We start from the raw sequence: 24,734 nt of genomic DNA on the forward strand, positions 1-24,734 counted from the left end.
ATCTCTGCGGGCAGGCGGGCTCGGACGGTTGTAATATGATCAGCCCACAGTTGCATTGACAGTTTTTTTGGGGGAGTTAATGTGTGTGTGTGTGTGTGTGTGTGTCTGAACACATGCACGTGTGTGTAGGAGGGGTCCCACACACTCTTTTGTTTTCCTCTGAAAGCTGAGTAGAAGGAATGTCTGCCTCCCAGCTGTCCTCTGGAGTAAGGGTGATAGAGAAAAGGGGGGGGGGGTGGAGCTCACTGTTTGCCTCTGCTAACATCCTCCCATCTGTTAAATAAAGGCAGAAAGTGCATGTGTATGTACGCCTGTATCTTTAGGGGGTTGAGGAGAGGGTCACACAATGGTGGTACTCCCCACCCTCCCCCCCTGCCCTCACCCACTCTGGCCTCTTGTGCATATTTAACCCTTCAAATGCAAAGTTGTCTGTTGTGCTTTTCGGAGGCACGCTGCTTAAACCTGTCATTGTGACCCGTCCCTCGGTGAGCAGGGACAATGGGGTGTAATGGCAGCACACGTGGCATGCTAAATGAAACGCAACAGCAGGGAGCGAACGGGCGGGGGGGGGGAGCACGGAGGATGTTTTTGTCTTTTTAGGGACCCTCTTCGCCATGGGTGTGTGCATTATGTGTTTGTTCATGTGTTTCAGCTGCAGGAAGAGAAACAAGTGGTCGGCTAAACGCTCAGTTCCGAAGGCCTGCAGCTATCGGACTCTTGTGTTTTGTGGCCAATTTCCTGTTTACAGTAGATGTGACGCTGTTGGCTTTGGCGTCCGTGGACAATACGGACATCGCTTGGCCTTTTGTAGGAGTGTGTGGAGATGACATGAGCGCCCACTGTTCGGTCTGACACGGCGATTCATCCACTGTGGCCCTGACCATTCACACAACAGAGGTGTGGGCTGTCAGTGAGTAACAAAAGCCCTGCTGTTTACAAAAGAGCCCCTTTGGGACACTTGCAACCTCCACTTGCAGAGTGAATAACTGTCTGCCTGCATCTGTTTGTAGTCAGGCTTTTATATAAACGTGCCTTCACCTCCATCACACTGCCTCCCTGTTCTTCATCCTCCTCGTCTTTTTCCTCCTCCTCCTCCTCCGCTCTTCCTCTGTTCGGTCCCTTCACCTTCTCTCGGAGGTCCTGCAGATGCAACAACAGCCCCCTTTATTAGGGAAAGATTGGGATTCTGTCCAACCTACACGCAGTACAAGTCCACCTTTTTTATTTCCCCACATCCTTTCAACACAGAATGCCTCGGTTGTCTTTCTCGCTTTTCGCTCGGTGCTCAGCTGTTACGAGTTGCCAGAATATGAAAGCAGATATTTATGTGCGACTGAATGACGACCTCTAAGGCGGCTCACAGCAGAACACGACACTGGTAGTATCGCTCACCCAGACATTAAGAGTCCTACGTTACGGCCCGGTGTCGCCCACCCGTGTCAGCGTGTTGAGTTGTGTCACTTCAAACGGTTTGAAGTGTCTCACACTGAAAGCGTATCTGTGATGTAAGTGTGAAAGAACGAAAGCGAATACAGGAAACTTAATTTCAACCCACACCCACTCGCCAAAGAACTTTTGTCATGATCACATAATATTTCACGACGTATTGAAGTTTACCCAACCTTATAGAATCGTCCTCTTTTGGCTCTTTTATTACACGGTACACGAATCTAGTCACTTTGAACTACAGGGCTTAACCTCACTTCAAAGAGTGGAAAGCTTCTGAACTTAGAAACAGTTTGCATCAATGTTATCTTCTTAGGTTATCTTTTAAAACTAGGGTTTAGGGCCGACTCAAACTCAAACTAGGGCCGACCTGCTTCAAGGCTGTATTTTTAAAACTATCATATGTAATTCCACAAAAAGTATTTGTTTATCAACAGGACTTTAATCAAATCAGAAATTCACTGGTGTTATTTTATTTGTTTTCGGCTTCTGACTTGGATGTTATGGAAACATGACACATGGGTGAACAAGCAATTTTCTTCTACTTCCTCTTCTCCAGTGTGACGATAGGATGCTGATAGAACATTAAAGGCTTGAAAAGAATATTGTATACCCTTGTATTTTGTACGTTTAGTATAGTGAACCTGGTTTGATTTTATTAGTGCTCCCACCACATTCACATTTTCCTGTCAGCAGGTTAATAAAGGTAAACATGTCTCTCTTTATCTTCCCACTATCCACCAGTGGCAGGAATGAATGTGGAACTGTCCTTGCATCCCCGTCCCACCCGTGGGCCCGGCTGCACTGTATTGCACTCTAATAACAACAGCTTGGCTAAAAATCCCAGGGATTAGTGTCGGAGAGTTTGGAACGTGGCAAAATACAAAAACACCCCTGGCCCCAAAAATGACAGCGACATCATCAAAAACAACAACAGCGACAGCAGAGGACTCGGAGGGAGCGGCCAACAAAGGAACAAGAAAAACATATTTACCAGGCCAAAGAGAGCATCATCATCCCCTCTGTCTTTAGCTTAATCCAACACACAACCCCCCCCCCCTTGTGTAGCACATATTCACAAATTCCCCTGCTTCCCGACACACTTGAACATGCGCGTGCACAGTGGGAAACACACCCTGTTTTATAGCCTATTGTTCTACGGGGCGACCAAACAGCTGGCTGCAGAAGTCATCACTATCAGATCTGCTTGAGAGCGCTCCCAGCTCGTAATAGGAGGATAATTAGAATTTTTTAATTTGCCCGGGCAAACAGGGCTAAAACCCGATTCCTTCCCCCCCTCCCCACCAGGGTTCTCCTCAACCCACCCCCCACCCTGCAGCTCTTAGCGGGCGAGTGCCGTCGGTAACAGATGGTGAAAGGGAGATATTCACAGCCAGGAAGACACTTCGTAGTCAGGCAAGGGATTTAACGCCCCCCCCAACTCGTGTCCTAAGGCTCCTCCAGCGCAGCCTTAAGGCGCTGGATGTTGGGATTAGCAATCAGCCCCATGAGCGCTCTGCCCTGGCCCAGTTCTCCCACTACATCACGAGCATTTCGCCGACCTTGTAGCATATTGAACACTTTGATCAGCTCACAGTTGTGCCCCCTAGAAGATTTTATGTGTCCACTTTATTTAACTCGAGTAAACCTTGCGTCCGGTTGGTCTTCGGTGGATATTCACGGGATAATCAGATTTAAAGCAAACATTTTCCTGGACATATCTGTAGATTTAGATTTAATGTAAGTATCTTGTTCTCACCCACAATGTCCACGTGATTTCACAAGGCCCCTCGTGTCTCCGTCATTGTTTTCGACAGGTTTCAAACTTCCCCTCGCTTCTCTTGAGCAAACTCTGAACATCAGACCAGTGGGAGAACAGCGTGTGTTTGACTGTGACTCACTCCCCTTCCTCATAAGCACGAAACATGGTGTGCTGAAATCCACTCTGGCGTTGCTCACCGCTTTGATCAGGTTTTTTCCCCGTGTGTTTTTCTCTAAGCCAATATTCAATCTGGGTCGAGAGGGCGATGGGGAAAAGGGAGAGGCCGCGAGGTTGTACTTCTTTTACTGCTCCACTATCTCTGGATACTGAACCAGGCGCTCCACCTTTCCTTTTCAAACAGCCCTTTGGTTTGTGCTCGCCCAGCCCAGAGTGTGGTATGTGCTGGAGCAGCCTCCTCTTCCCATTGTTGTTGTACAGAGCCTCTGCTTTGCACACAGATCTGCTGGTTAACCTGCTAAGACATGTCTCTTCCTGGCCTGGACCACAGCGTTCCATGGTTTTCCTGCACCCTCTCCCACGGCTCTCCCCTCCCCCTCTCGGTTTTCTGCCAGTTTTTTTTTTTAACAGATAAGCACATTTTCCTGTCATTATTTTTACTTTCTACTTCTCAGTCACTATTTTTACACTCACCTGTCTTCTCTGGTTATGTTTTTTTTTAGTTCAGCTCAATTCTCACATTCTTGTTCTAACGTAGGAGCTGACTTCTCTCTGACAAATGTAATCCCGTGGGAGTTCTAAGATTTAACAACCATATTCCCATATTTGTTTTATGTGTATTTTTCAGTTTCCCTTTTTAAGCTGGCATGAGTTGGATTTCTTCTACTCTCATGGGATGTAGTGTGCAAGGGAAGTGTGTGTGTGTGTTGTTAAAGGTATCATTGTTTAGTTCAGCACAGTTTTGTGTTGGTTAAAAACACCAGTTTTCACATATGAAAATATTTAGAAAATTGGGTCCGTAAGTTTTCCAGAGTTTGTCTTTCACACATGAAGAACACAGCAGGAGATATTCAGGGTCAGACAAATTCACAACAACAGGAAAACAGTTCGTAGCCTAGACGCCGGTCTCTGTCCTTATCGCCAAAAGCTTTTGAATCTTATCGTCAAGTTGACATCTTCATCAGCCTCTTATTTGTTTGTGGCACCTTCTTGCTCAAGAAAAGTTCAAGGAAACGTTTGAGACTGACTCGGGCATTTGTCTTCTCGCATACAGCCCCTCTAGAAGATGTGCAGAGTTCAGTGCATGTCTGAAAGCAGTGTTAATGTTATGATGCACTTGGCTGTGAGTGTTACAAGCAGGTAAAGATTTTTCTAATGCCATTGAACCACACTGTGAATGTAGGCGCCTCTGTCTGAGCAGTAAGTGCTGACGACATTTAGAAAACTCCTGATGATGGAACATGGTTGCTATAGGTCACAAGGTTTTTCCTTGCATGAGAGCGAGAGCCTGGTTTGTTGCGCTTCTGAAACAAGCATGACTTTCAAAAAGGACATTTAATTGGCTTCATGGTTTGTTTGACCGGACTCCAGTGTCCTCTGTGACCTGGTCTCTGGGTACGAATTGTCCCTGGAGTGTGTGAAGCCTGTAACCATATTTTAATACTTTATCCTCGAACCACATGATGATGCAGGGATGTTCCCTGATGACTTAACATAAACAGAGGATTTGCTCAGAGCTACCAAAAGAACAAGCGTGTATTTTAACATCTTGTACTGGATAAATAACTCAAGTTAAAGCCCGATTATGCTGTACTTTTTTTATTTTTAACTGAAGCTGGTCTCTCAAGTACTTCCTTCATAAATATATTTAATCGAGCAGAACCTTTACATAAAGTATGTGGTCTGATGTAATCAGTGTGAAAGAACATTTTGACCGTAGGATCAGCTTCTGACAGGCTCCAGTGTTTTAAATTCATGGTGTGTTCTTCCTTCTGGATTGCAGAGGTTTATGTGTAAGGTTAAATGTGTCCACTCATGCCCATGCCTTAATCCTCGAGACAATAAAGCAGTTAAAATGCTAAAGCTCATGAAACACCATTAACCCTCATCAGTCTTCTACAGTTCTTATTGACTGCCTTCACAGCCTTTCACAAAAGATCATAACGGCGGCTGCTGGCTAAAGGCTTTTGTCCTAAACTGCGCCCTAAGGCCTTTTTGTCCCCTGCTGCCTCCCAGACTGGGACTCATCAATTCATCTCCTTTACCACCTCCATTAGCACCATCTCCTCCTCAGAGGAGCCTGTAAACGCCCTGAAGCAGCTCAACGAACAACTGCTCAGGTCACGCTGTCAAATGGCGTCTGGATTCGCTGCAGATTGTGTTTCTGTGTGTGAGATCAACAGTATCGATGTATTCGAGTCATAAATATTGATATTACTTCCATGGACATAAAACACAGAGTAAAGAAACATTGAAAGCAGCGTATGTCTCCTTTGAGGGCAGATGGTGTTGTCAATAATTGGGAGTTAAGAACATTTAACAGTGAAAAACTGTACAAAATGGTTTTACACGTAAATTACCTCAAGCTGAGGTTGGCACTTCTGTGCTGCAGTTTCTCGCTGCTCCTCCTCCTCTCTGCAGCGAGCTCATATCGGCTGGTTTGATCCCTGTAGCTCTAATTTTGACTTTAATCAAATTAGCTGGTGTAATCTTATTTGTGAGAAGGAGATTCAACACAAGGAGGTTTAAGGGTGAAAGTTCTTCAGTCTCCTTGGAAAAAATTTGGAAACGACTAACAACGAACAGCGGAAATGATAAGTTGATTAACACATTGCTCAAGTGAAAGTGCTTTCATTTTAAGTCAGTTTCATTTCTGCTTCTCGTTGTCTTGCATCATAATTGTTAAGTGTTTCTTTTCTATTTCAACGACAAATAACCAACTGATTATTTAGGGAAATAATTAAGAGATTAACCAATAACGAAAGTTAGGTAGATGCAGCCATATAACCAAATATTTTATGATTGAGAGCGATAGAATTGGAGAAGGTGCAAAACCCTCATCTCTACAGCAGGCTGACATCTGTGGCTTTTTAGTTTATCTATAATAACCAGGTGGCAACTCCATTTTCCGTACACACACACGCAAAATATGTCCCCAGCTGAATTCAATAACACACCCTTTGGTATTACATGACTTGGTCCTGGGAGTTTCTTTGTTTGTGGGTGTTGACCTTGTGTGTGTGTGAGTGAAGAGGCGGTCGCACATTTGAGTGTTTGCATTTTGCATTTAATCTTGTGCCACCAGCTTAGAGCAGCGTTTCTCCCGGAAGATTAGAAGATGTTAGAGGCGCTGCTGTGGAAATAGTCCCTCTTTCAATCGCTGAACAGACTCGGAGGAAAGATGTTTGTTTGTTTGTGTCGAGCAAGTGTTAAGACACCACAGGCGACCATGGCTAATATGATTTTATAAATACTCAGTCCGAGGATTAAATAATGAGCCGTGTGGTCATTAGCGTTGATGGCATTATTAATGTTCATCGCTGTGGGGGGGTGTTTAAATTGTACTTATGCTTGTCCCCTCGTTACTGGGTGGGAAAATCAGCGCACGTCATATGATTCAATTTAATAAATCAGACAGAAAAGATGTAGAGATAAGAAATTGAAAATTCTTCACTTGCTGTGACAGATTTCATTTCTATACGATGGCCTAGAGGGCTTTAGAGTCATTACTGAAAAATGTTCGAGTGAAGCCAGGTCCCAAATTCTTGCATAACCACTTCACAGATTAACCCGATCAGAGGTAATAAAATTAGGTCGTTAGTCTCTGTTATTCGAATAATTGGGTTCGAACATTTTCCAGAGTCTGACGAACGCAGCAGCAGCAGATCGGCACTTTCACATCAACAGGAAAATCTGTGGGAAGATTATGGCCTGGGTAGAGAATGCAGGAGGCAGGACATGACATTTAAGTTCAGCCGCAGAAATGATTTTTTATTTACAGCACATATCAACACAGGCGTCTTCGTCAGAGTCTTCCTTGTGTATGGTTCCTGTTTTTTCATCCTGAGATATTCTTTTTCCTCCAGTTTCAAGCCTGTTGTGTGTCAGAAACATGATCAACCCTCTTCAGACATTGTCCTGCTGTATTCTCACGTGGGCGCACTCTGACATTTTTCCGTTTTCACACACAGCTCCTCCAGAAAATGTCAGCAAAGTCTTGACTTCGATGCTTGTCTGAAAACCGCTCAGTACTCACAGTAAAGTCAGCCTCCTGCTGTCCTGCCTCAGTTTACACAGGTGCTGCAATGTTATGTCAGGCTGTGGATTTAGATTCTCCGCTCTTGTCAGATTTCTGCTCCAAATGTGTTTTTCTATGAACATCTGCGTGCGTGTGTGTGAGTCTGTGGGGACGGAGTTTGCAGCACGTATTCCGATCATTTGCTCCCCTCGCTGCAACTAACCCCACGAAACTCGCACACCAGCAGCTGGCGTGACATCGCAAAATCATTAAAAAAAAAAAGCATGGGAACATCACAGCACAATTAACTCCAGGTTCTCTGCCCCGTCCTGTCTTTAGAGCCTTGAGTCTGTCATTAGAGCCAAGTAAGCAAACCTCTCTGAACATCCTGTCTCCCTGCCGGAGAGAGAGAGAGAGAGAGAGAGAGCGCTGGTGTGGGATGAGCACAGTTTAATGAGTGGGAGATAATAGTGAGAAATTAGATCTCTGTGGAGCCCCCGTGACATTTTAATCCACTGTAGGCCCCGGAGATATATTCTCTGTACTGCACAGCCTTCTCCAGCCCAACCTGTCATGCTGATCCAGTGCCGTCTCGCTCACCTGTGTAAAAACGCAGCCTAGTTTCACATAACAATACCTCTGAGCTTTAATTATCTGCTCCGCCTGTCAAGCTGACAGTTTCACCCCGTGAGAAGTTGTTTGACCCGGTGGCAACTGGCCTGTGGAGGAGTCCAGCCGACGGCGTGTGTCAGCTTAATGATGGGACCTCACCATATTCCAGCAGCGCCGCATTAATGGGATGAAAGATGTTGTTGCTGTAGGACTATGATCCTGCCTCTGTGACAAACAGTCCGTTACTAATTGTAAATACCGGGTTTAGTCCACATTATATTGGTGCATAATTCTTCAAAGAACCAGGTCACGTTTCAGATACATTCTCCTTGTTTCCCCAGCGGGACTTAAACACACAGAAATCCCTGCATAAATTGAAAAAGAAGATGTTGCACATCCTGTCTAGAGGCAGACTTAACTCCACTGAGGTTACTTACATACCTTTCGTAATTACCTTGTTACCTTGCATTATTAAAATATGGTTCAGATTGTGGCTCCGGGCCTGCAGCTGGGTCGTTCCTTGATCATGGGTTCAGCCGAGAGCCAGAGAAGAGAAGGGAGAAGCTTCTTATCTCACTTTTGTCTCATTCTCACACCAAAAACCTTGAACTCTTCTATCAAAGCAGCCGGTTATTAATTCTCTCCACTCGATTGTGTGTCTCCAGGTTGTGTGCAGCCTCCTGGTGTGCAGCACGGAGACCTGCTGAACCAGACCGAAGCCAACAGGGGCTCCTTCCCCCCGGGCACCTTGCTGACCTATGGCTGTGAGACCGGCTTCACGGCAGATGGACCCACCACTATCATTTGTACCAGTTCCGGAGCCTGGTCCCAGCAGCCACCACGCTGCCTCAGAAGCTTCGGTGAGCAAGTTTAAAAATACACACACAGGACTGTCACGAGCATGCATCTGTTACTTTTTGTTTTGTGTTAAATTTGTCTGTTTTCTTAAATGGTCATTCGTGGCTGATTGTGCTCGTGCACCCGTCTAGAAAGTCGTCTGATAGAAATCCCTCTATGGTTGTTTTCAGAAGAATGAATACTGGCATGTCTGAAATCAGCTTGTTATAGCTGGTAAAGTGTATAGGGTATAAATAAAACCTGCTTTATGGACTCGCACGCACACGACTGCAATAAAACTGAAACATCACATCAGTTGAACAGCTCACAGTATCATAACACAGAAGGAGAGAGTGTCCTTGAGAGGCAGCAGCGAGCACAGACATTTCAGCATTTACTAAACCACAGGAAACAAACGGGACCACGGGTAGAAATTATGGTCCGACGCAATTTCGGCACACAGCAAGCAGCCGAGACGGTTAAAAAAACCCTCTATTGCCTCTTCTCCATTCCTCCCAGTGTGCTCACCCCCCACTGAACCAGAGAACGGTGGCTACCGCTGTCACCCGTCCCCCTGCCCCCGCCTCACCCAGAAGACGGTCATCGAGTACTTCTGCGACGAGGGCTACGCTCTGAAAGGAGATTACAAGTTCCTCACCTGTCAGAACGGAGAGTGGGACGCCCCCATGCAGATCAGCTGCCGACTGACGCAAGGTAAATCTCAGCAGATTCCCAGTTCCCGATCTGTGTTTTTGGAATAACACAACCTCCTGCAGGAAATGTTAAATCTGAATGAGTGAGCAACACACTCACTTCCTCTCTCTCTCTCTCTCTCTCTCCTTGTGTCCCTCAGACAAAGAGCCGAGCTCGCCGCTGGGTATCCCGGCTCTGTCCATCGTGGCATCCACAGCTAGCTCGGTGGCTCTCATCCTGCTTTTAGTGGTGCTGTTTGTTCTTGTACAGCCAAAGCTCAAGTCCTTCCATCACAGCAGGTAAGATGCACACAAATAACAATGAGTTCAGTTACAACCTTCCACTCGGGAGATCTTAACTCGTACACTGTGTCTGCTGTCGATTCGAAGCTGATAAACACACACTTTGAGTTGCATGGCCTTCGAGCTGTGAAGCTGTAAGTCTGAACTGTTGTGTTGTTCAGTTGACTCCTTCCTGAGAGGCTCAGGTGGTCCAGAAGGTTTATCCGCTGTTACTTGAGTTTGTAGTTCGATTCCCGGCTCCCCTGAACCTAGGGACACATTCAAGCTCCAAATGTTTTGCACGGAAACGGCTTCCAAGTAGGTTTTCTCTTGTTTGCTGGGTGTGTCCAAGGCGTTGCCCAATCAGCAGCGACTTGTATCAACAGCTACGTGTATCATGAGAGCCCCACCATCTTAAATAGTTCTCTTCAGATTCGATCAGATCTACTTCTTAGTGTTTGCATCAGTTGCAGATGTAAGAAGCAGTTATTTGAACAGCAAAAGAAAAAACATTGACGGTATTTTCAGTGTTCCTGCTGCTCTGAGTGCATGTTCTCCATTTGGCTTTAATGCGGCACTTGAACACATTGAAAATGATCATTTTTAATCTGCCCTCCACTTCTCAAACAGCCTGCTCGTACACCTTTAGTTTTGCCTGCTCTTGAATACTGCTGACCTCTCTATGATTGGTGCTGTAAAACTACCTCCCTCTACGTTAAACATTAACACGGATGATTTGGCTGCTCATTCTTTCCGTGGACACGCCTGTTATTCAGACAGTTTTGGTTATGAACTGGTTTTACAAGTCAAGTCTTAAACACCTGAGAAAGTTAAGTTAGAGAAAGGGGTTATTCCCATGACATGTGTCTGCTGTGGCTCTGTGATTAAAAAGAGCAGAACGATTGTATCTAATGCGTGGTTGGCCTGAGGGCTAAGTGCAGCCTGCTAAAACAGGTTTGTACAATCGAAACTAATCACCTCCACTCAGAGCTTCTGCTGTGGCAACACTCATGAATGCAACATGCCACGGTCACGACCCACCTCGTCCACACTCGTCTTCCTGTCTGACTCACTCCTTCTTTATATCTCTGTCCACCAGGAGGGAGCAGGGAGTCACAGGCCAGAGTTCCTCCATCATGGTGGAGGGTGTGCAGGTGACCCTTCCCTCCTACGAAGAGGCTGTGTACGGAAACGGTGGACCATGCACTGCATCAGGTCCTCCTCCTTCTCCGCCACCTCCTCCGGCTCCTCCGGAGACTCGAGTGCCCATCGTGCTCTCTGAGGGGCTTCCTCAGGGGGCCACTGGAGGCCAAGGCTCCAGCAGAACCCGCCACCACAGAGACTTAGACTTCTGTCTGCCATCCACCTCCTCCTCCTTCTCCTCCCGCCGCCATGCAGAGACAGTGCTGGTTCACCAGGCCCCCTCCTCTTCGTCATCCTCCTCTTCGTCATCATCATGGGTTAGAGAGCACCCTGGGGGTGCATGCGCAGGCCCCCTCCCTCTCCGGAGAGACTCTGAGAGCAGCGACCAGAACAGTCTGCTTTCTGTGACCTCTACGGATGACTTTTCCGATGGTAAGAGGGAATGATTTTATACTGTGATTCATCAGCTTACGCGTTATATCTATAGCTTCAAATTATACCATGATATACATTTTTTGGCCCCGAACCGCCACAGCCTCTGCTCCGTTCTGATGTTTGCTGTCTCTCCCTGCAGATATCCCCCTGCTGAAGGAAGCATGAAGCCTGCCAGGCGGCTCTCGGCATCAGCAGCGGAGCCCCTTGCGCTCTCTCTCTCTCTCTCTCTCTCTCTCTCTCTCTCTCTCTCTCTCTCTCTCTCTCTCTCACTGCTGACTAGAACTGACTGTGGCTGACAACCTACCACCCCCACAACGCAGTGATAAAGACTCGAACTATGCCCATTACCCCCCCCCCCCCCATCGCAGCCTCTTCTACCAATGCTACCCATACAGAGCAAAGCCAACAACAACCAACAGTCACTGCACCACCAGCGGTGACGGAGCAGCACTGGAATCAGCTACTGGATCAAACTACAGACAAACACAAGCGGCTGTAGTTCAACATGAATCCTGTAGATCCTGTATATGAGAAAAACATGCAAACCGAGTCATGGTTTGTAACCTAGAGGCTTCGTATCACAATACACTTGCCTCCTCCCAGGTGTAATCATCTATATCAACATTGCTCGCAATCCAGACGTGTCGACTCAATCCGGGTTCACTGCAGATATATATAAATATATGAAAAAAAAAACTTGAGATGTTCGCTCCTGACGCTGAAGGCGCTCAGAATCAGAATCGTCTTCCCGCTGTACTTGAAAAGTTGTGAGTGACGGGGCTGGGTTATCTTTGTTTTTGCGGCCCTCTCTGGTGAATGCTGCATGTTGTTCTTAGCCGTCGCTGTCACGGAACAGTCTGAACGAAGCATGACGCCTCCTCCGTCTCTCCAGTAGCTTATCTGTGCGCCCGGTCGGCAGGCAAGCGTTATGGATTAGTGGGGATTCTTCTCTGTTGCCGGATGCAGCCGGTGTCTGGAGGGCGCCGCCGCCGCCGCCGCTGCATGAGCGGGATTGATCTGTGTTTGGGTTCCAGGGCTGTGCTCCACGTCGTCGCTCGTTCAAAGAGACGGAGACACGATGTCACATTTAGTTTTTGGAAGCTGAGGAGAAAAGGACGCGTGTGAACTTGGTGACCGGACACATGACTAAACCCAAAGGTTGTTTGTGTTTACCCCCCCCCCATTCCCCCACTGTATTTATTGTTTGGTGTGTGGCTCTGTTTTGAGTTGTGTGTCTGTGTGTGCGTGTGAGCTCGGCAGGAGACGACATGTCCTCTTATGGTCGTCCTGGTTGCTGCCGCTTCCTGATTTGCCTCTCGTCGCACCAGAGGACGGATTCACAACGTCCCCGTCTTTTCACCACAGAAAGAAATCCCTCCCAGCATCGAATAAAGTCATATGAACAAACCAGCGTCACTTCAGGCAACACGTCCGCTACACAACGTGTGTATTATTCATGTGCTCGCGAAACTAGAATATTTATCGTTTTCTGCTGACTGGCCTGACGTCTCCGTAGAGGAACACGCCCGACTTCACACTGAGCTGAAGACCCTGTCTCCACTTCTGTGTTCACCATCGACACCACTGCAACTGGTTGCGGTGAAATAATATTAATAAAAATGAAAGTTTTGCCATTATGGCCGCCCCCCCCACCCAACCCCCACCACATACTTTCATGTCATTTTGAAAGGAGTCGCCCTCTCACTTGAATAGCTTTTGGTGGTCGAGCTGGTCACCGTGGGAACAGCATGACTCGGATGGATCCTGAGAATCACTTTTTGAGCTTTAAAAAAAACCTCAACAACTGGTCTGAGTTTCCGTTCTCGACTTTATTTTGAATTCGCGGCTCCGTTATTCATGCAAGCAGAATGTTGCCTTAGACTTGTACATGTTCTTTTTTTCTTTTCTTTTGTTTCAAATGTATAATCGTAAGCCTCCGCGTTGGTTGCTTTTACAAAACTGCAAAGTGTTCTGTTTCTTTCCAATGGCCTTACTCTGTTTTTTCTATTCTATGCATAAAACTGTCTTTGTGTATTTATCGATGAGTTTTACTTCTGTTGTGGACACGACTAAACGAATGTCCGTCCTTTTTTATCCTCCCCATAGCGTTTCCAGCTACTGTGATGATGATGATGGTGGTGATGATGATGATGATGAACCTATGAGCACCTATGTTTCACTCTTCCTTTGCTTCTCTTTTGCTACAAGGCATTAAAAATATTATGGGATTGAAAAGAAAGGAAAGAAAACACAAATTAACCTTGCGTTCAGAAGCACTGTTGTACGGTGTTGCGTCCCTGAAAATCACAGGTTAAACAAAGTACACATCCTGATTCTTAAGTTTCAACACTTTCAGCTTTGGTTTCTCCTCTGTACATGGCAGTGGGTGTGAAGATAGTAATTTAATATTTGTATAAAGTTTAATTTAATTTTACAGTGTGTATATAACTTTCTAATTAAAGCTTTCTTTTGAATGTGGAAGATGATGTGTCGTTTGTGTTGCCGTGGAATTCTCACTCACATTTTCTGACTGAAAGTTTCCAGTACCAACGAGGACGATGTTTAACCACATGTCAAAAATAATGGGATCCCTTTTCCTTTGGATTAGATCCTGGAAGATCTGAACCAAGGGAATCCTGCTTCTGTTCAATATTTCCCAGCACTGTGTCACCAACATCACAGTTATAAAGCATTGTGTGCCTGACATTCATGTTAGTACAATAAAAACATTACAGTAAATCCACTTTACCTGATATGATATAACTTTAAAATCCTGCAGTATCTTACTTCCATCAGTTCAAAGTCAAGTGGATCATTTACCAATCCAAACAGGAAGTGTGTGTGTACTTTTGGACAAAGGTCATCTTTAGTGATTTTCATGTTTTTAACTGGCTCCAAACTGCTCTTTGAATTAAACTCAGGGTGATTTGTCACCAGAATGAATAAATGAGGGAGTAAAGGTGTAGCATATTAAAACAACAGACTTACAAAAACACTTTAAATATTTATTTTAACATTTTCAAAAGATTTTTTTCTGGATTAAAAGGTGATTTCCCAGAATCTGTTTTATTATTTATGCTACTGAACTTTACAAAGCAGTAGCTTCTCTACAAAGCTATATTATACGAAGTAGTAGTAGTATTGTAGTAGTGGTAGTATTGTAGTAGTAGAATTGTACTGTGTATTAATAGTATTATTTGTTCCGGTTATATTACTTATGCTTCTATGTAGCTTTTCTACAAATTACAAATTATAATTGATAAGTAGTTCTAGTAGTAGTATTTTAGGAGTATAATTCGTAGTATTGCAGTAGTAGTATTAGTTGTAGTAGAAGTATCTTTGGTATCTTTGTGTTTGAGGGACACCTCGTGGTCGGACCGGGGGAACTGCAGTATGTATTCGTCTCACTGACGTCACGGCCTCTCGGGTATTTCCGTCTTCTGCAGTGACGACCTCCATCACGTGACCCGTTTCCCCCGCCCCCTTGCTGCCTGCTCGCCTCCATTTTGTTTGATTGTGGAAACACAGTGACTCTGGGCAGCTGCTAAACACTGAAACATCCCGTACAGGTACGTGCAGCCTCCTGGAAACACTTCATCGTGTTATCGTACATTTATTGTTTGATTAAAACTAAGCATTAGCCGTCGTGTTTACGCCTTGTTAGCTTGAATTAGCCGCAGGACGTGCTGGTCAGGCCTTTGCTAGCCACAGCTACTAGCTAGCTTGTTAGCTCAACGTCACAGGCCTGCTAACCTGCATTCACATTCCCCCCCCCTCCCACTCCTGTGTTTATTTACCACCATCATCATCGTACTGGTTTTTAAACCCCCCCACTGGAGACTAACTGGTCTGTGTCCCGGTGTGTAGAAACATTTCCAGCAGCAACATGAGCGGATGTCGTATCTTCATCGGCCGCCTCGCCCCCACGGCCCGGGAGAAGGACGTGGAGAGGTTCTTCAAGGGGTACGGCCGCATCCGAGACATCGACCTGAAGAGGGGCTTCGGATTCGTGGTGAGTCCTGCGGGGGTCTCCACACACTTAACATTTAAAAACATCATCAGCGTCCGTTTAGCAGCTTTTTACAGCGGCTGGATCCACGTAGATCTTGTGGTATTGTGACGTTTTTCCCCAGGCAGCCTTTTGTTCCACAGCATCACCGGCCTCTGGGATCCACTGGCCTGGGTTGTGTGTCCGTGGACCAGTTCAAAATTGAGTTTTACCATCGTAACACACAATTTTGTAAAATCTCTGGGCCTCAAATGACGTCACACACCCAGAAAAACCATATAACCAAAAAAACAATATATATATACTGCTGCGTCACATGAAAGGAGGTGTTGGTCATTATTTATCAGGCTCAAGTCTTTGTCCTTCTCTGCTTATAAAGAAGAAATTAAATAAACACTTTAACCAGGATAAATCAGTCAAAAAAATAATAATAATCTGCACCAAGATAATTATTGTTGAGTTGCAGCAATAAATTAAAGGGAAAGTTCACTGGAAAATGAAAGTTCTGGGGGTTCAGGGATAAAATTTGTTGCAGCTGCAATTCAATACAACTGAAGTTAATGGTGACAGAAAAGCACACAACATGCCTCCATACGGCTCCTGTGGTGTCGTCCAAGTGTCTGTAGGCCCGACACTCGACTTGTAACAGGGTAATTTGCACCGTGCTTTAAGCCTAAAAGTCCACAGGAAGTGGGCCCTAACTTAGCCCTGATGATGATGGTGTGTCTGAGGGTCCATGAATGCACCTCGTAGGTAGATAAGAGACTGGTCTGGCCTGGGTTGTGTCCTTGGACCAGTTTAAGATTGAGTTTTACTATCGTAACACAATTTTGTAAAATCTCTGGGCCTCAAACGGCGACACACACCCAGGATATACCCAAAAAAAACAATATATATATACTGCTGCGTCACGTGAAAGGAGGTGTTGGACATTATTTATCAGGCTCAAGTCTTTGTCCTTCTCTGCTTATAAAGAAGAAATTAAATAAACACTTTAACCAGGATAAATCAGTCAAAAAAATAATAATAATCTGCACCAAGATAATTATTGAGTTGCAGCAATAAGTTAAAGGGAAAGTTCACCTGAAAATGAAAGTTCTGGGGGTTCAGGGGTAAACGTTGTTGCAGCTGCAATCAAATACAACTTAAGTTAATGGTGAGTAATTCAGAAAAGCACACAACATGCTTCCATACGGCTCCTGTGGTGTCGTCCAAGTGTCTGTAGGCCCGACATTCGACTCGGGACAGGGTAATTTGCACCGTGCTTTAAGCCTAAAAGTCCACAGGAAGTGGCCCCTAACTTAGCCCTGATGATGATGGTGTGTCTGAGGATCCATGAATATCAGCGTCCATTTAGCAGCTTTTTACAGCGGCTGGATCCACGTAGATATCGTGGTATTGTGACGTTTCCCCAGGCAGCCTTTTGTTCCACAGCAATACCGGCCTCACACCCACTGGGATCCACTGGCCTGGGTTTTGTGTCCGTGGACCAGTTCAAGATTGAGTTTTACTATCGTAACACAATTTTGTAAAATCTCTGGGCCTCAAATGGCGACCCACACCCAGGATATACCCAAAAAAACTGTATATATATATACTGCTGCGTCACGTGAAAGGAGGTGTTGGACATTATTTATCAGGCTCAAGTCTTTGTCCTTCTCTGCTTATAAAGAAGAAATTAAATAAACACTTTAACCAGGATAAATTAGTCAAAAAAATAATAATCTGCACCAAGATAATTATTGTTGAGATGCAGCAATAAGTTAAAGGGAAAGTTCACCTGAAAATGAAAGTTCTGGGGGTTCAGGGGTAAACGTTGTTGCAGCTGCAATCCAATACAACTGAAGTTAATGGTGACAGAAAAGCACACAACATGCCTCCATATGTGGTGTCGTCCAAGTGTCTGTAGGCCAGACACTCAACCTAAAACAGGGTAATTTGCACCGTGCTTTAAGCCTCAAAGTCCACAGGAAATGGCCCCTAACTTAGCCCTGATGATGATGGTGTGTCTGAGGGTCCATGAATGCACCTCGTAGGTAGATAAGAGACTGGTCTGGCATGGGTTGTGTCCGTGGACCAGTTCAAGATTGAGTTTTACTATCGTAACACAATTTTGTAAAATCTCTGTGCCTCAAACGGCGACACACACCCAGGATACACCCAAAAAACAATATATATATATATATATATACTGCTGCGTCACATGAAAGGAGGTGTTGGACATTATTTATCAGGCTCAAGTCTTTGTCCTTCTCTGCTTATAAAGAAAAAATTAAATAAACACTTTGACCAGGACAAATCAGTCAAAAAAATAATAATAATCTGCACCAAGATAATTATTGTTGAGTTGCAGCAATAAATTAAAGGGAAAGTTCACTGGAAAATGAAAGTTCTGGGGGTTCAGGGATAAACTGTGTTGCAGCTGCAATTCAATACAACTGAAGTTAATGGTGACAGAAAAGCACACAACATGCCTCCATACGGCTCCTGTGGTGTCGTCCAAGTGTCTGTAGGCCCGACACTCGACTTGTAACAGGGTAATTTGCACCGTGCTTTAAGCCTAAAAGTCCACAGGAAGTGGGCCCTAACTTAGCCCTGATGATGATGGTGTGTCTGAGGGTCCATGAATGCACCTCGTAGGTAGATAAGAGACTGCTCTGGCCTGGGTTGTGTCCTTGGACCAGTTTAAGATTGAGTTTTACTATCGTAACACAATTTTGTAAAATCTCTGGGCCTCAAACGGCGACACACACCCAGGATATACCCAAAAAAAACAATATATATATACTGCTGCGTCACGTGAAAGGAGGTGTTGGACATTATTTATCAGGCTCAAGTCTTTGTCCTTCTCTGCTTATAAAGAAGAAATTAAATAAACACTTTAACCAGGATAAATTAGTCAAAAAAATAATAATCTGCACCAAGATAATTATTGTTGAGATGCAGCAATAAGTTAAAGGGAAAGTTCACCTGAAAATGAAAGTTCTGGGGGTTCAGGGGTAAACGTTGTTGCAGCTGCAATCCAATACAACTGAAGTTAATGGTGACAGAAAAGCACACAACATGCCTCCATATGTGGTGTCGTCCAAGTGTCTGTAGGCCAGACACTCAACCTAAAACAGGGTAATTTGCACCGTGCTTTAAGCCTCAAAGTCCACAGGAAATGGCCCCTAACTTAGCCCTGATGATGATGGTGTGTCTGAGGGTCCATGAATGCACCTCGTAGGTAGATAAGAGACTGGTCTGGCATGGGTTGTGTCCGTGGACCAGTTCAAGATTGAGTTTTACTATCGTAACACAATTTTGTAAAATCTCTGTGCCTCAAACGGCGACACACACCCAGGATACACCCAAAAAACAATATATATATATATATATATATACTGCTGCGTCACATGAAAGGAGGTGTTGGACATTATTTATCAGGCTCAAGTCTTTGTCCTTCTCTGCTTATAAAGAAAAAATTAAATAAACACTTTGACCAGGACAAATCAGTCAAAAAAATAATAATAATCTGCACCAAGATAATTATTGTTGAGTTGCAGCAATAAATTAAAGGGAAAGTTCACTGGAAAATTAAAGTTGTGGTGATTCAGGGATACACTTTGTTGCAGCTGCAATCCAATACAACTGAAGTTAATGGTGAGTAATTCAGAAAAGTCTCCACTCCAGTCCTGTGGTGTTGTCCAAGTGTCTGTAGGCCCGACACTCGACTTGAAACAGTGTAATTTGCACCGTGCTTTAAGCCTAAAAGTCCACAGGAAATGGGCCCTAACTTAGCCCTGATGATGATGGTGTGTCTGAGGGTCCATGAATGCACCTCGTAGGAAGATAAGAGAACATTTCTGCTTAAAACATGGTGTAAATGACCCGGTTGAGAGTCAAAGGTGAATGTCAGGGGCTTGCAGACACATAGATGACACCACAGGAGCCGCGTGGAGGCATGTTGCGTTTTTATTTCTGTTTTATCACATCTGATTTCCCTGAGAAAACTGGCTAAGCCTGGTGGTAGGGCTGCTAGAGAAGCCGACCGACGGACGGCCTACTGTGTTTTTGTAAAAAAAAACATGTTAAAAGTTGAAAGGAATTTTGAAATTATGACAATTATGTGTTATTGTAAGACATTTATTAACAATACTTATTAACTAGTGCTGTCAAATGATTAAAATATTTAATCACGAATCAAATTTTTATCTATTCTAAATGTCCCTTCATTTTTTTTTTTTCCATTTTTTTTTTCGTTTTAATGCTCTTATCAACATGGAAAAGTGGATTGGCGTGCTTAATGCAAATGTTTTATTTTATTGAAAAACAACATTGCCAAACAGGGCGGTACAAATTACAATTATAAAGTGCAAATTTCAGGTAAACAAGGACTCAGCCTATAGTGCAGGTAAACCATGGCTTAATATTAAAAAAAAATCCAGTTTGCTGTGAACATAGCAGTCAGTTAGGTTACCAATAGAAGGTAAGCCTACTGCTTCTTTGCTTTCAGCCAGCTACTCAAACAGACAAGCAACAAAATAACAAACAAACATAATACACAAGTGTCGGCCTACTTTGAAATAAATTAAACACAGAACTTTGTAGGGCTATTTGAGTCCTCCCCATATTTGTGGAAAAAGTATGAAATAAGAAGCACCCTATTTTTAAATAAATAAAACCATATAGCTGCAGCTGAATGGTGTAACGTACTGGGTTAATGTTTATGTTTGGTTTTGACGTATGTTCAGTAAAACACTGTGTTGAAGGAGCGTTCTGATGTCTGAGGGTCAGTGAAGGGGTCGGGGTGGGACATGTGACTGTTTGGACCAATAGGATGGGGTTGTTTGGCGGCCCGCCAGGCCTATAAAGCACTGGGGGAAACCCTGGACTTCAATTGTATTCTGCTGCGGCGTCAACACAGAGGAAATGTACATAGTCAACCCTGAGGATTGGTGGTGAAACAACCCGAGGAACATTGTGGGATCAGGACACAGACGTTTTGTGGAGTATTTGAGGCTCACGTTTTTTTTGTGTTTGCTGCAGGAGTTTGACGATCCCAGAGATGCTGAAGATGCCGTGTATGAGCTCGATGGCAAAGAGCTGTGCAGTGAGAGGTAGGAGTTTCTATAAATATAATGTAAATTCATGTCAATCAATACATGTCATTTACCTTTCCTGCTTAACTTCCTGTCCTGTTCCATATTAAGTGTTTTTTCTTCCTCTTGTATTTCAGGGTGACCATTGAGCACGCCCGTGTTCGCCTGCGCGGCGGCCGTGGCAGAGGCGGCAGCAGCAGCGGCGGTGGTAGAGATGGTGGAGGTAGAGACGGTGGAGGTGGTGGGGGCGGTGGGCGCTTCTCCTCTGATCGCTATGGTCGCGGTTCCCAGAACAGTCGGAGGTGAGGCTGCTGCTCTTACTTTGCAGTTACACAAGTGATGTTTGAACAGATGTAAAATAGAAGCTGTGTACAGGAGAAAAGTCAATAGACAGATTATCACAGTCCATGTTTTACAACAGCTGCTGGAGGTCTTTGTTTCCTTTTTTAATGATGCGTACCAGTTTAATTACACTTTAATAAATGACCTACAAGGTGGACATGTTCAACATCTTACTTAAAATGCAGAACAGGTGTTGAGCATTTTCATATTCCTTGATCTTAATTAGCATTGCTATTGAAAATCATCTAGAGAGCTTTTGGGTTCACCGCTGTTTCTCTCTGACCCACATTTTTTTATGCATAAATTAACTGTGGTTTTTCTCTGCTTCAGTCGAAACCCTCCTCCGATGAGGACGGAAAACCGCCTGATTGTGGAGAATTTGTCCTCTCGCGTCAGCTGGCAGGTTCGTTTCATCACATGATCTTTTGAACACACAAAGCCTCTTAAAGCAGCAGCACCACAAATGTTGTCACTTCCCACAGTTTGCCTCCATCAAAATACACATACTATTGTAAAAGTGATGCTAAAGACAACATAGACTATTTCTGAAATGAATTCAAGTTATCTTGCTAGTATTTTGTATCAGTAATCTTTGAGCCCAAATTGTTATTTCAAATTTAATCTGCATTTAAAGCAGCTAAGTACTATTTCAAAAAGCATAACAACATCAAAAGACTTGAATCTGTTCTTGTTTTCAAATTTTAACCAATTCTTCACCCCTTTATTTGCCAGCCTGACTGTTGTGTCATGTGGAACAACTCGTTATGGTGGAGTTAACCCCTTCTGGGTCCTTCTATCTGGGTTGAGCCTGTGGTGTCAGCCAGTCTGTCCAAACGCCTAGTTGATGCCTGCTGGTCTTGTGAGCGATCGCTCTACACTAGAGGCGCTGCCGGCCCCTTCACTCACTCGCAACGCCTGCTTGTGGTTGAGAGCGAGAGAGAGGAAACAGAGAGAGCAGAGAGAAAGGAGAGGAAAGAGCGAGAGTCGATGGTGGCGTATTGATCGATGGTTCGTTAATTTGAGGGGCTTCGATCGATCGATTCCCCCCTCCCCCCCTGTGGTGTTCCCGCACATCGCGAGAGAGAGAGTGTGAATTCCGCCCAGGTGCCCGTGGATATAATCTGCTGTTATCCCGATGTTATGGTGGGCTCGGAGAGCCTGCGGCCCACTCCAAAGGGTTTCGCTCTCAGGTAGTAGTTTCCTCTCTTCCACCCTGTTCACTCTCTTTACTGAGGCGGGGTGCCGAGATAGGGGCGGTCCCGGCGCGGAGCCCTGTACCTGAACATGGGGCTCTTTGTGCCAAATGCTGCCCAAGTGGCACCACTGCAGATCAGTCTATGCAGATGGTGTTCATCTCTCTGTAGTTGAGCAGTGGGTCCAATAATCTCAGAGCTGTTGCTAAAACTCTTCTCAGTACTTATCAAAATGTATCTAAATTGGCACCCAGACTTTTACAGATTGTTTTTTTTATTTTTCATAAGATTTGTTTGTTTAGAACTAGCTGATGGAACTCTGACTCTGAGGTTCTTGGACTCACCCTCTTTATCTGCAGTAGCCTGTGTAGTTCTGTCAAGAGATTCTTACCATCTCTCTTTTTGGGTAAATCAGACCTGTATATTGTCTCAGCCTGTGCTGGTGTCCCGAGCCTCTCCGTACACTGACTGGTCTTTATGTGTGTAGGACCTGAAAGATTTCATGAGACAAGCTGGAGAAGTGACATTCGCAGACGCACATCGGCCCAAACTCAACGAAGGGTAAGACTTAACGTCTCTGTCGGTTCAATATCCAGTTCTTGACTGGAAATGTAACTAAGATTCCTAATAATAATAATAATACTGCTTCCTCTTGGTTTCGCAGGGTTGTTGAGTTTGCCTCTTACAGCGACCTGAAAAATGCCCTTGACAAACTGTCTGGAAAGGAAATCAATGGCAGAAAAATCAAGCTCATAGAGGCAGCCAAGAAGAGGTGAGTCGTCTGCTGCAGCCTCCATTCACTACAAATAATCGATATGTACTCGAGGAGTCAGATGATCGTGGCTGAGGGATTCTGTTTACCCATAATGAGACCATGGTGGATTCCACTAGAGAGAACAGTTATTATTATACAAGTGTTAAATTGTACAGATTCTTAAAGACTGTAACAGTTGTTTAGTCCCTTTACAGTCAGATAACACACAGGAAGTAATCTGATTAATACAGACACCAAATGTGGTTATCTGAATTACGTGTCCAGTCATATTGTCAACTTTGACTTTTGAGAAAATGCCCTTTATTAGAGAGAGATGAGACATTGTTTATTTAGGAAAAATGTTGTTATTCCAGCTCAAGAGTAGAGCTTGACTGACTTGTCTAAGAGACAAATTAGCAGGAAATGCTTTATATAATATAAATCAAGGTATGTATTTGTGTCTGATAGGAGTGTTTCCCTCTTTTCCCTCAGGTCCAGAAGTCGTTCCCGGTCTGACAGCACCTCTCGCTCCCGGTCTCGTTCCCGCGGTCGCTCTCCCTCCCGTTCCCCCCGACGCTCCCGCTCCCCCGCCAAGGCCCACAACCGCTCCCGCTCCCGCAGTCGCAGCGGCTCTCCTGGCGGCAGCCCCAAACGCAGCCTCACGCCCAAATCCAAGGAGCCCCCCAAGCGCCTCTCCAAGACGAGCAAGTCCGCCTCCCCACACTCCCCCCGGCCCGCCCAGAGAGCCTCCATGTCCCGTTCACGCTCTCGGTCCCGCTCCCGCTCTCGCTCTCGTTCCCGCTCCCGCTCAGTCGACAGCCAGCGCTAAGGGCCGGGTTTACGTTTAGTGGGAATCAACTCCAGGAGCAAGTTGTTTCGGTCGTAGATTCAGCTCGGAGGAGTTGCCACACGCGTAACGTATTTTTTTCTTCTTCTCGACTGGATTTCAAGTTTTTCACATTAAACACACAGGTTGTCAGTTAAAATCAGATATTTCATTGTCATTATTGGGCATTTAGGTTTAAGTCAGCAGATTCACATTTCGCCTGAAGTATTGACTCATATGCATGTTTACACCCAGTCAGTCCCCCCCCCCGAATTCATTCATTCAATAAGGCTGCTGCGTCGTCATTAATTCTCACTTAACCCTCCCATCGTCTACGTTCTTTCTACACGAATCTGTGTGTTTCAGCAGCAGCGGGACGCTTTTGATAGGTTGTGCAACCACTTTCTTTACTTCTCGTGATACTTTTGCTCGTAGTTTGGATACTTTTTTTAATCTTAACATATTTTTCTCCGTCTCGCTCATTTTCGAAGCCTTTGTGTCTTTCCCCGTTTTTCTCACGTACTGTACCCACTGCTGCCGTGATGTGTAGAACCTTGGAGGCTTGCATGTGCTCTTGTTTGCTCAAAATTCAGAATCCCATGATATTAATACTTTATTCGTCCTTCATCATTATAACCAACCTTTGCAGCTTCAGTATCTAGAACATTTGTACAATTGAGCACATTTCCCCGCAGGTTAAAGAGCTGTACAGTAAATAACATCAGTTCAAGGATCTTGCAGCTTCTTGCAGTGACTGAGGCTTTTATTTTGTAGGGAGATGTTCATCTCTCTGATTTCAACACTTAAAAATAGAGTTGATGCATAAAGCAGTTAATTATAGCATTTTACTGAATGTTATTTTATCTTGTTTTTGTTAAGGGTTTTGTGTACAGCATTGGAGACTTTTGTTTTTACATAATTGTATAAATGTAATTCCAAGAAACCTTGTTGGTAATGTGACGGGTTAAAGTTACTGTGGTTCAAATGAACATTGTGGAAAATACAACATTTTTTACCCTTGGATTGTATTTTCAGTGAAATCAATTATGATGGACGTTTGTACGCTGTAGGAAGACAGTGGACTCAATAAAAAACATTTTAACCTAATCGGGAGTTTTCTCTTCA

General features: G+C 44.7%; 2 protein-coding genes across 2 annotated transcripts in view; both read left to right on the forward strand.

Moving 5' to 3' along the window:
* Positions 1-13,885, forward strand: part of susd6 (sushi domain containing 6) — a 29,807-nt gene extending 15,922 nt beyond the window's left edge. Inside the window, exons 3-7 of the mRNA XM_061091141.1 lie at positions 8,681-8,875; positions 9,372-9,566; positions 9,706-9,844; positions 10,926-11,401; positions 11,544-13,885. Coding sequence (XP_060947124.1) covers positions 8,681-8,875; positions 9,372-9,566; positions 9,706-9,844; positions 10,926-11,401; positions 11,544-11,569 — 1,031 coding nt within the window. The 3' untranslated portion in view covers positions 11,570-13,885. The remainder of the gene's footprint in view (positions 1-8,680; positions 8,876-9,371; positions 9,567-9,705; positions 9,845-10,925; positions 11,402-11,543) is intronic.
* A 1,009-nt stretch (positions 13,886-14,894) lies between these two features.
* srsf5b (serine and arginine rich splicing factor 5b) lies at positions 14,895-24,716 on the forward strand. Its single transcript, XM_061091206.1, has 8 exons — positions 14,895-14,973; positions 15,272-15,416; positions 20,442-20,512; positions 20,632-20,796; positions 21,167-21,239; positions 22,517-22,590; positions 22,694-22,801; positions 23,276-24,716. The coding sequence occupies exons 2-8, from the start codon at positions 15,291-15,293 to the stop codon at positions 23,610-23,612; spliced, it is 954 nt and encodes a 317-aa protein (XP_060947189.1). The 5' UTR covers positions 14,895-14,973; positions 15,272-15,290; the 3' UTR covers positions 23,613-24,716.
* The last annotated feature ends 18 nt before the right edge of the window (positions 24,717-24,734 follow it).

The sequence above is a fragment of the Limanda limanda genome, chromosome 18, assembly GCF_963576545.1.
Source record: "Limanda limanda chromosome 18, fLimLim1.1, whole genome shotgun sequence".
In the NCBI taxonomy this organism is placed as follows: domain Eukaryota; kingdom Metazoa; phylum Chordata; class Actinopteri; order Pleuronectiformes; family Pleuronectidae; genus Limanda; species Limanda limanda.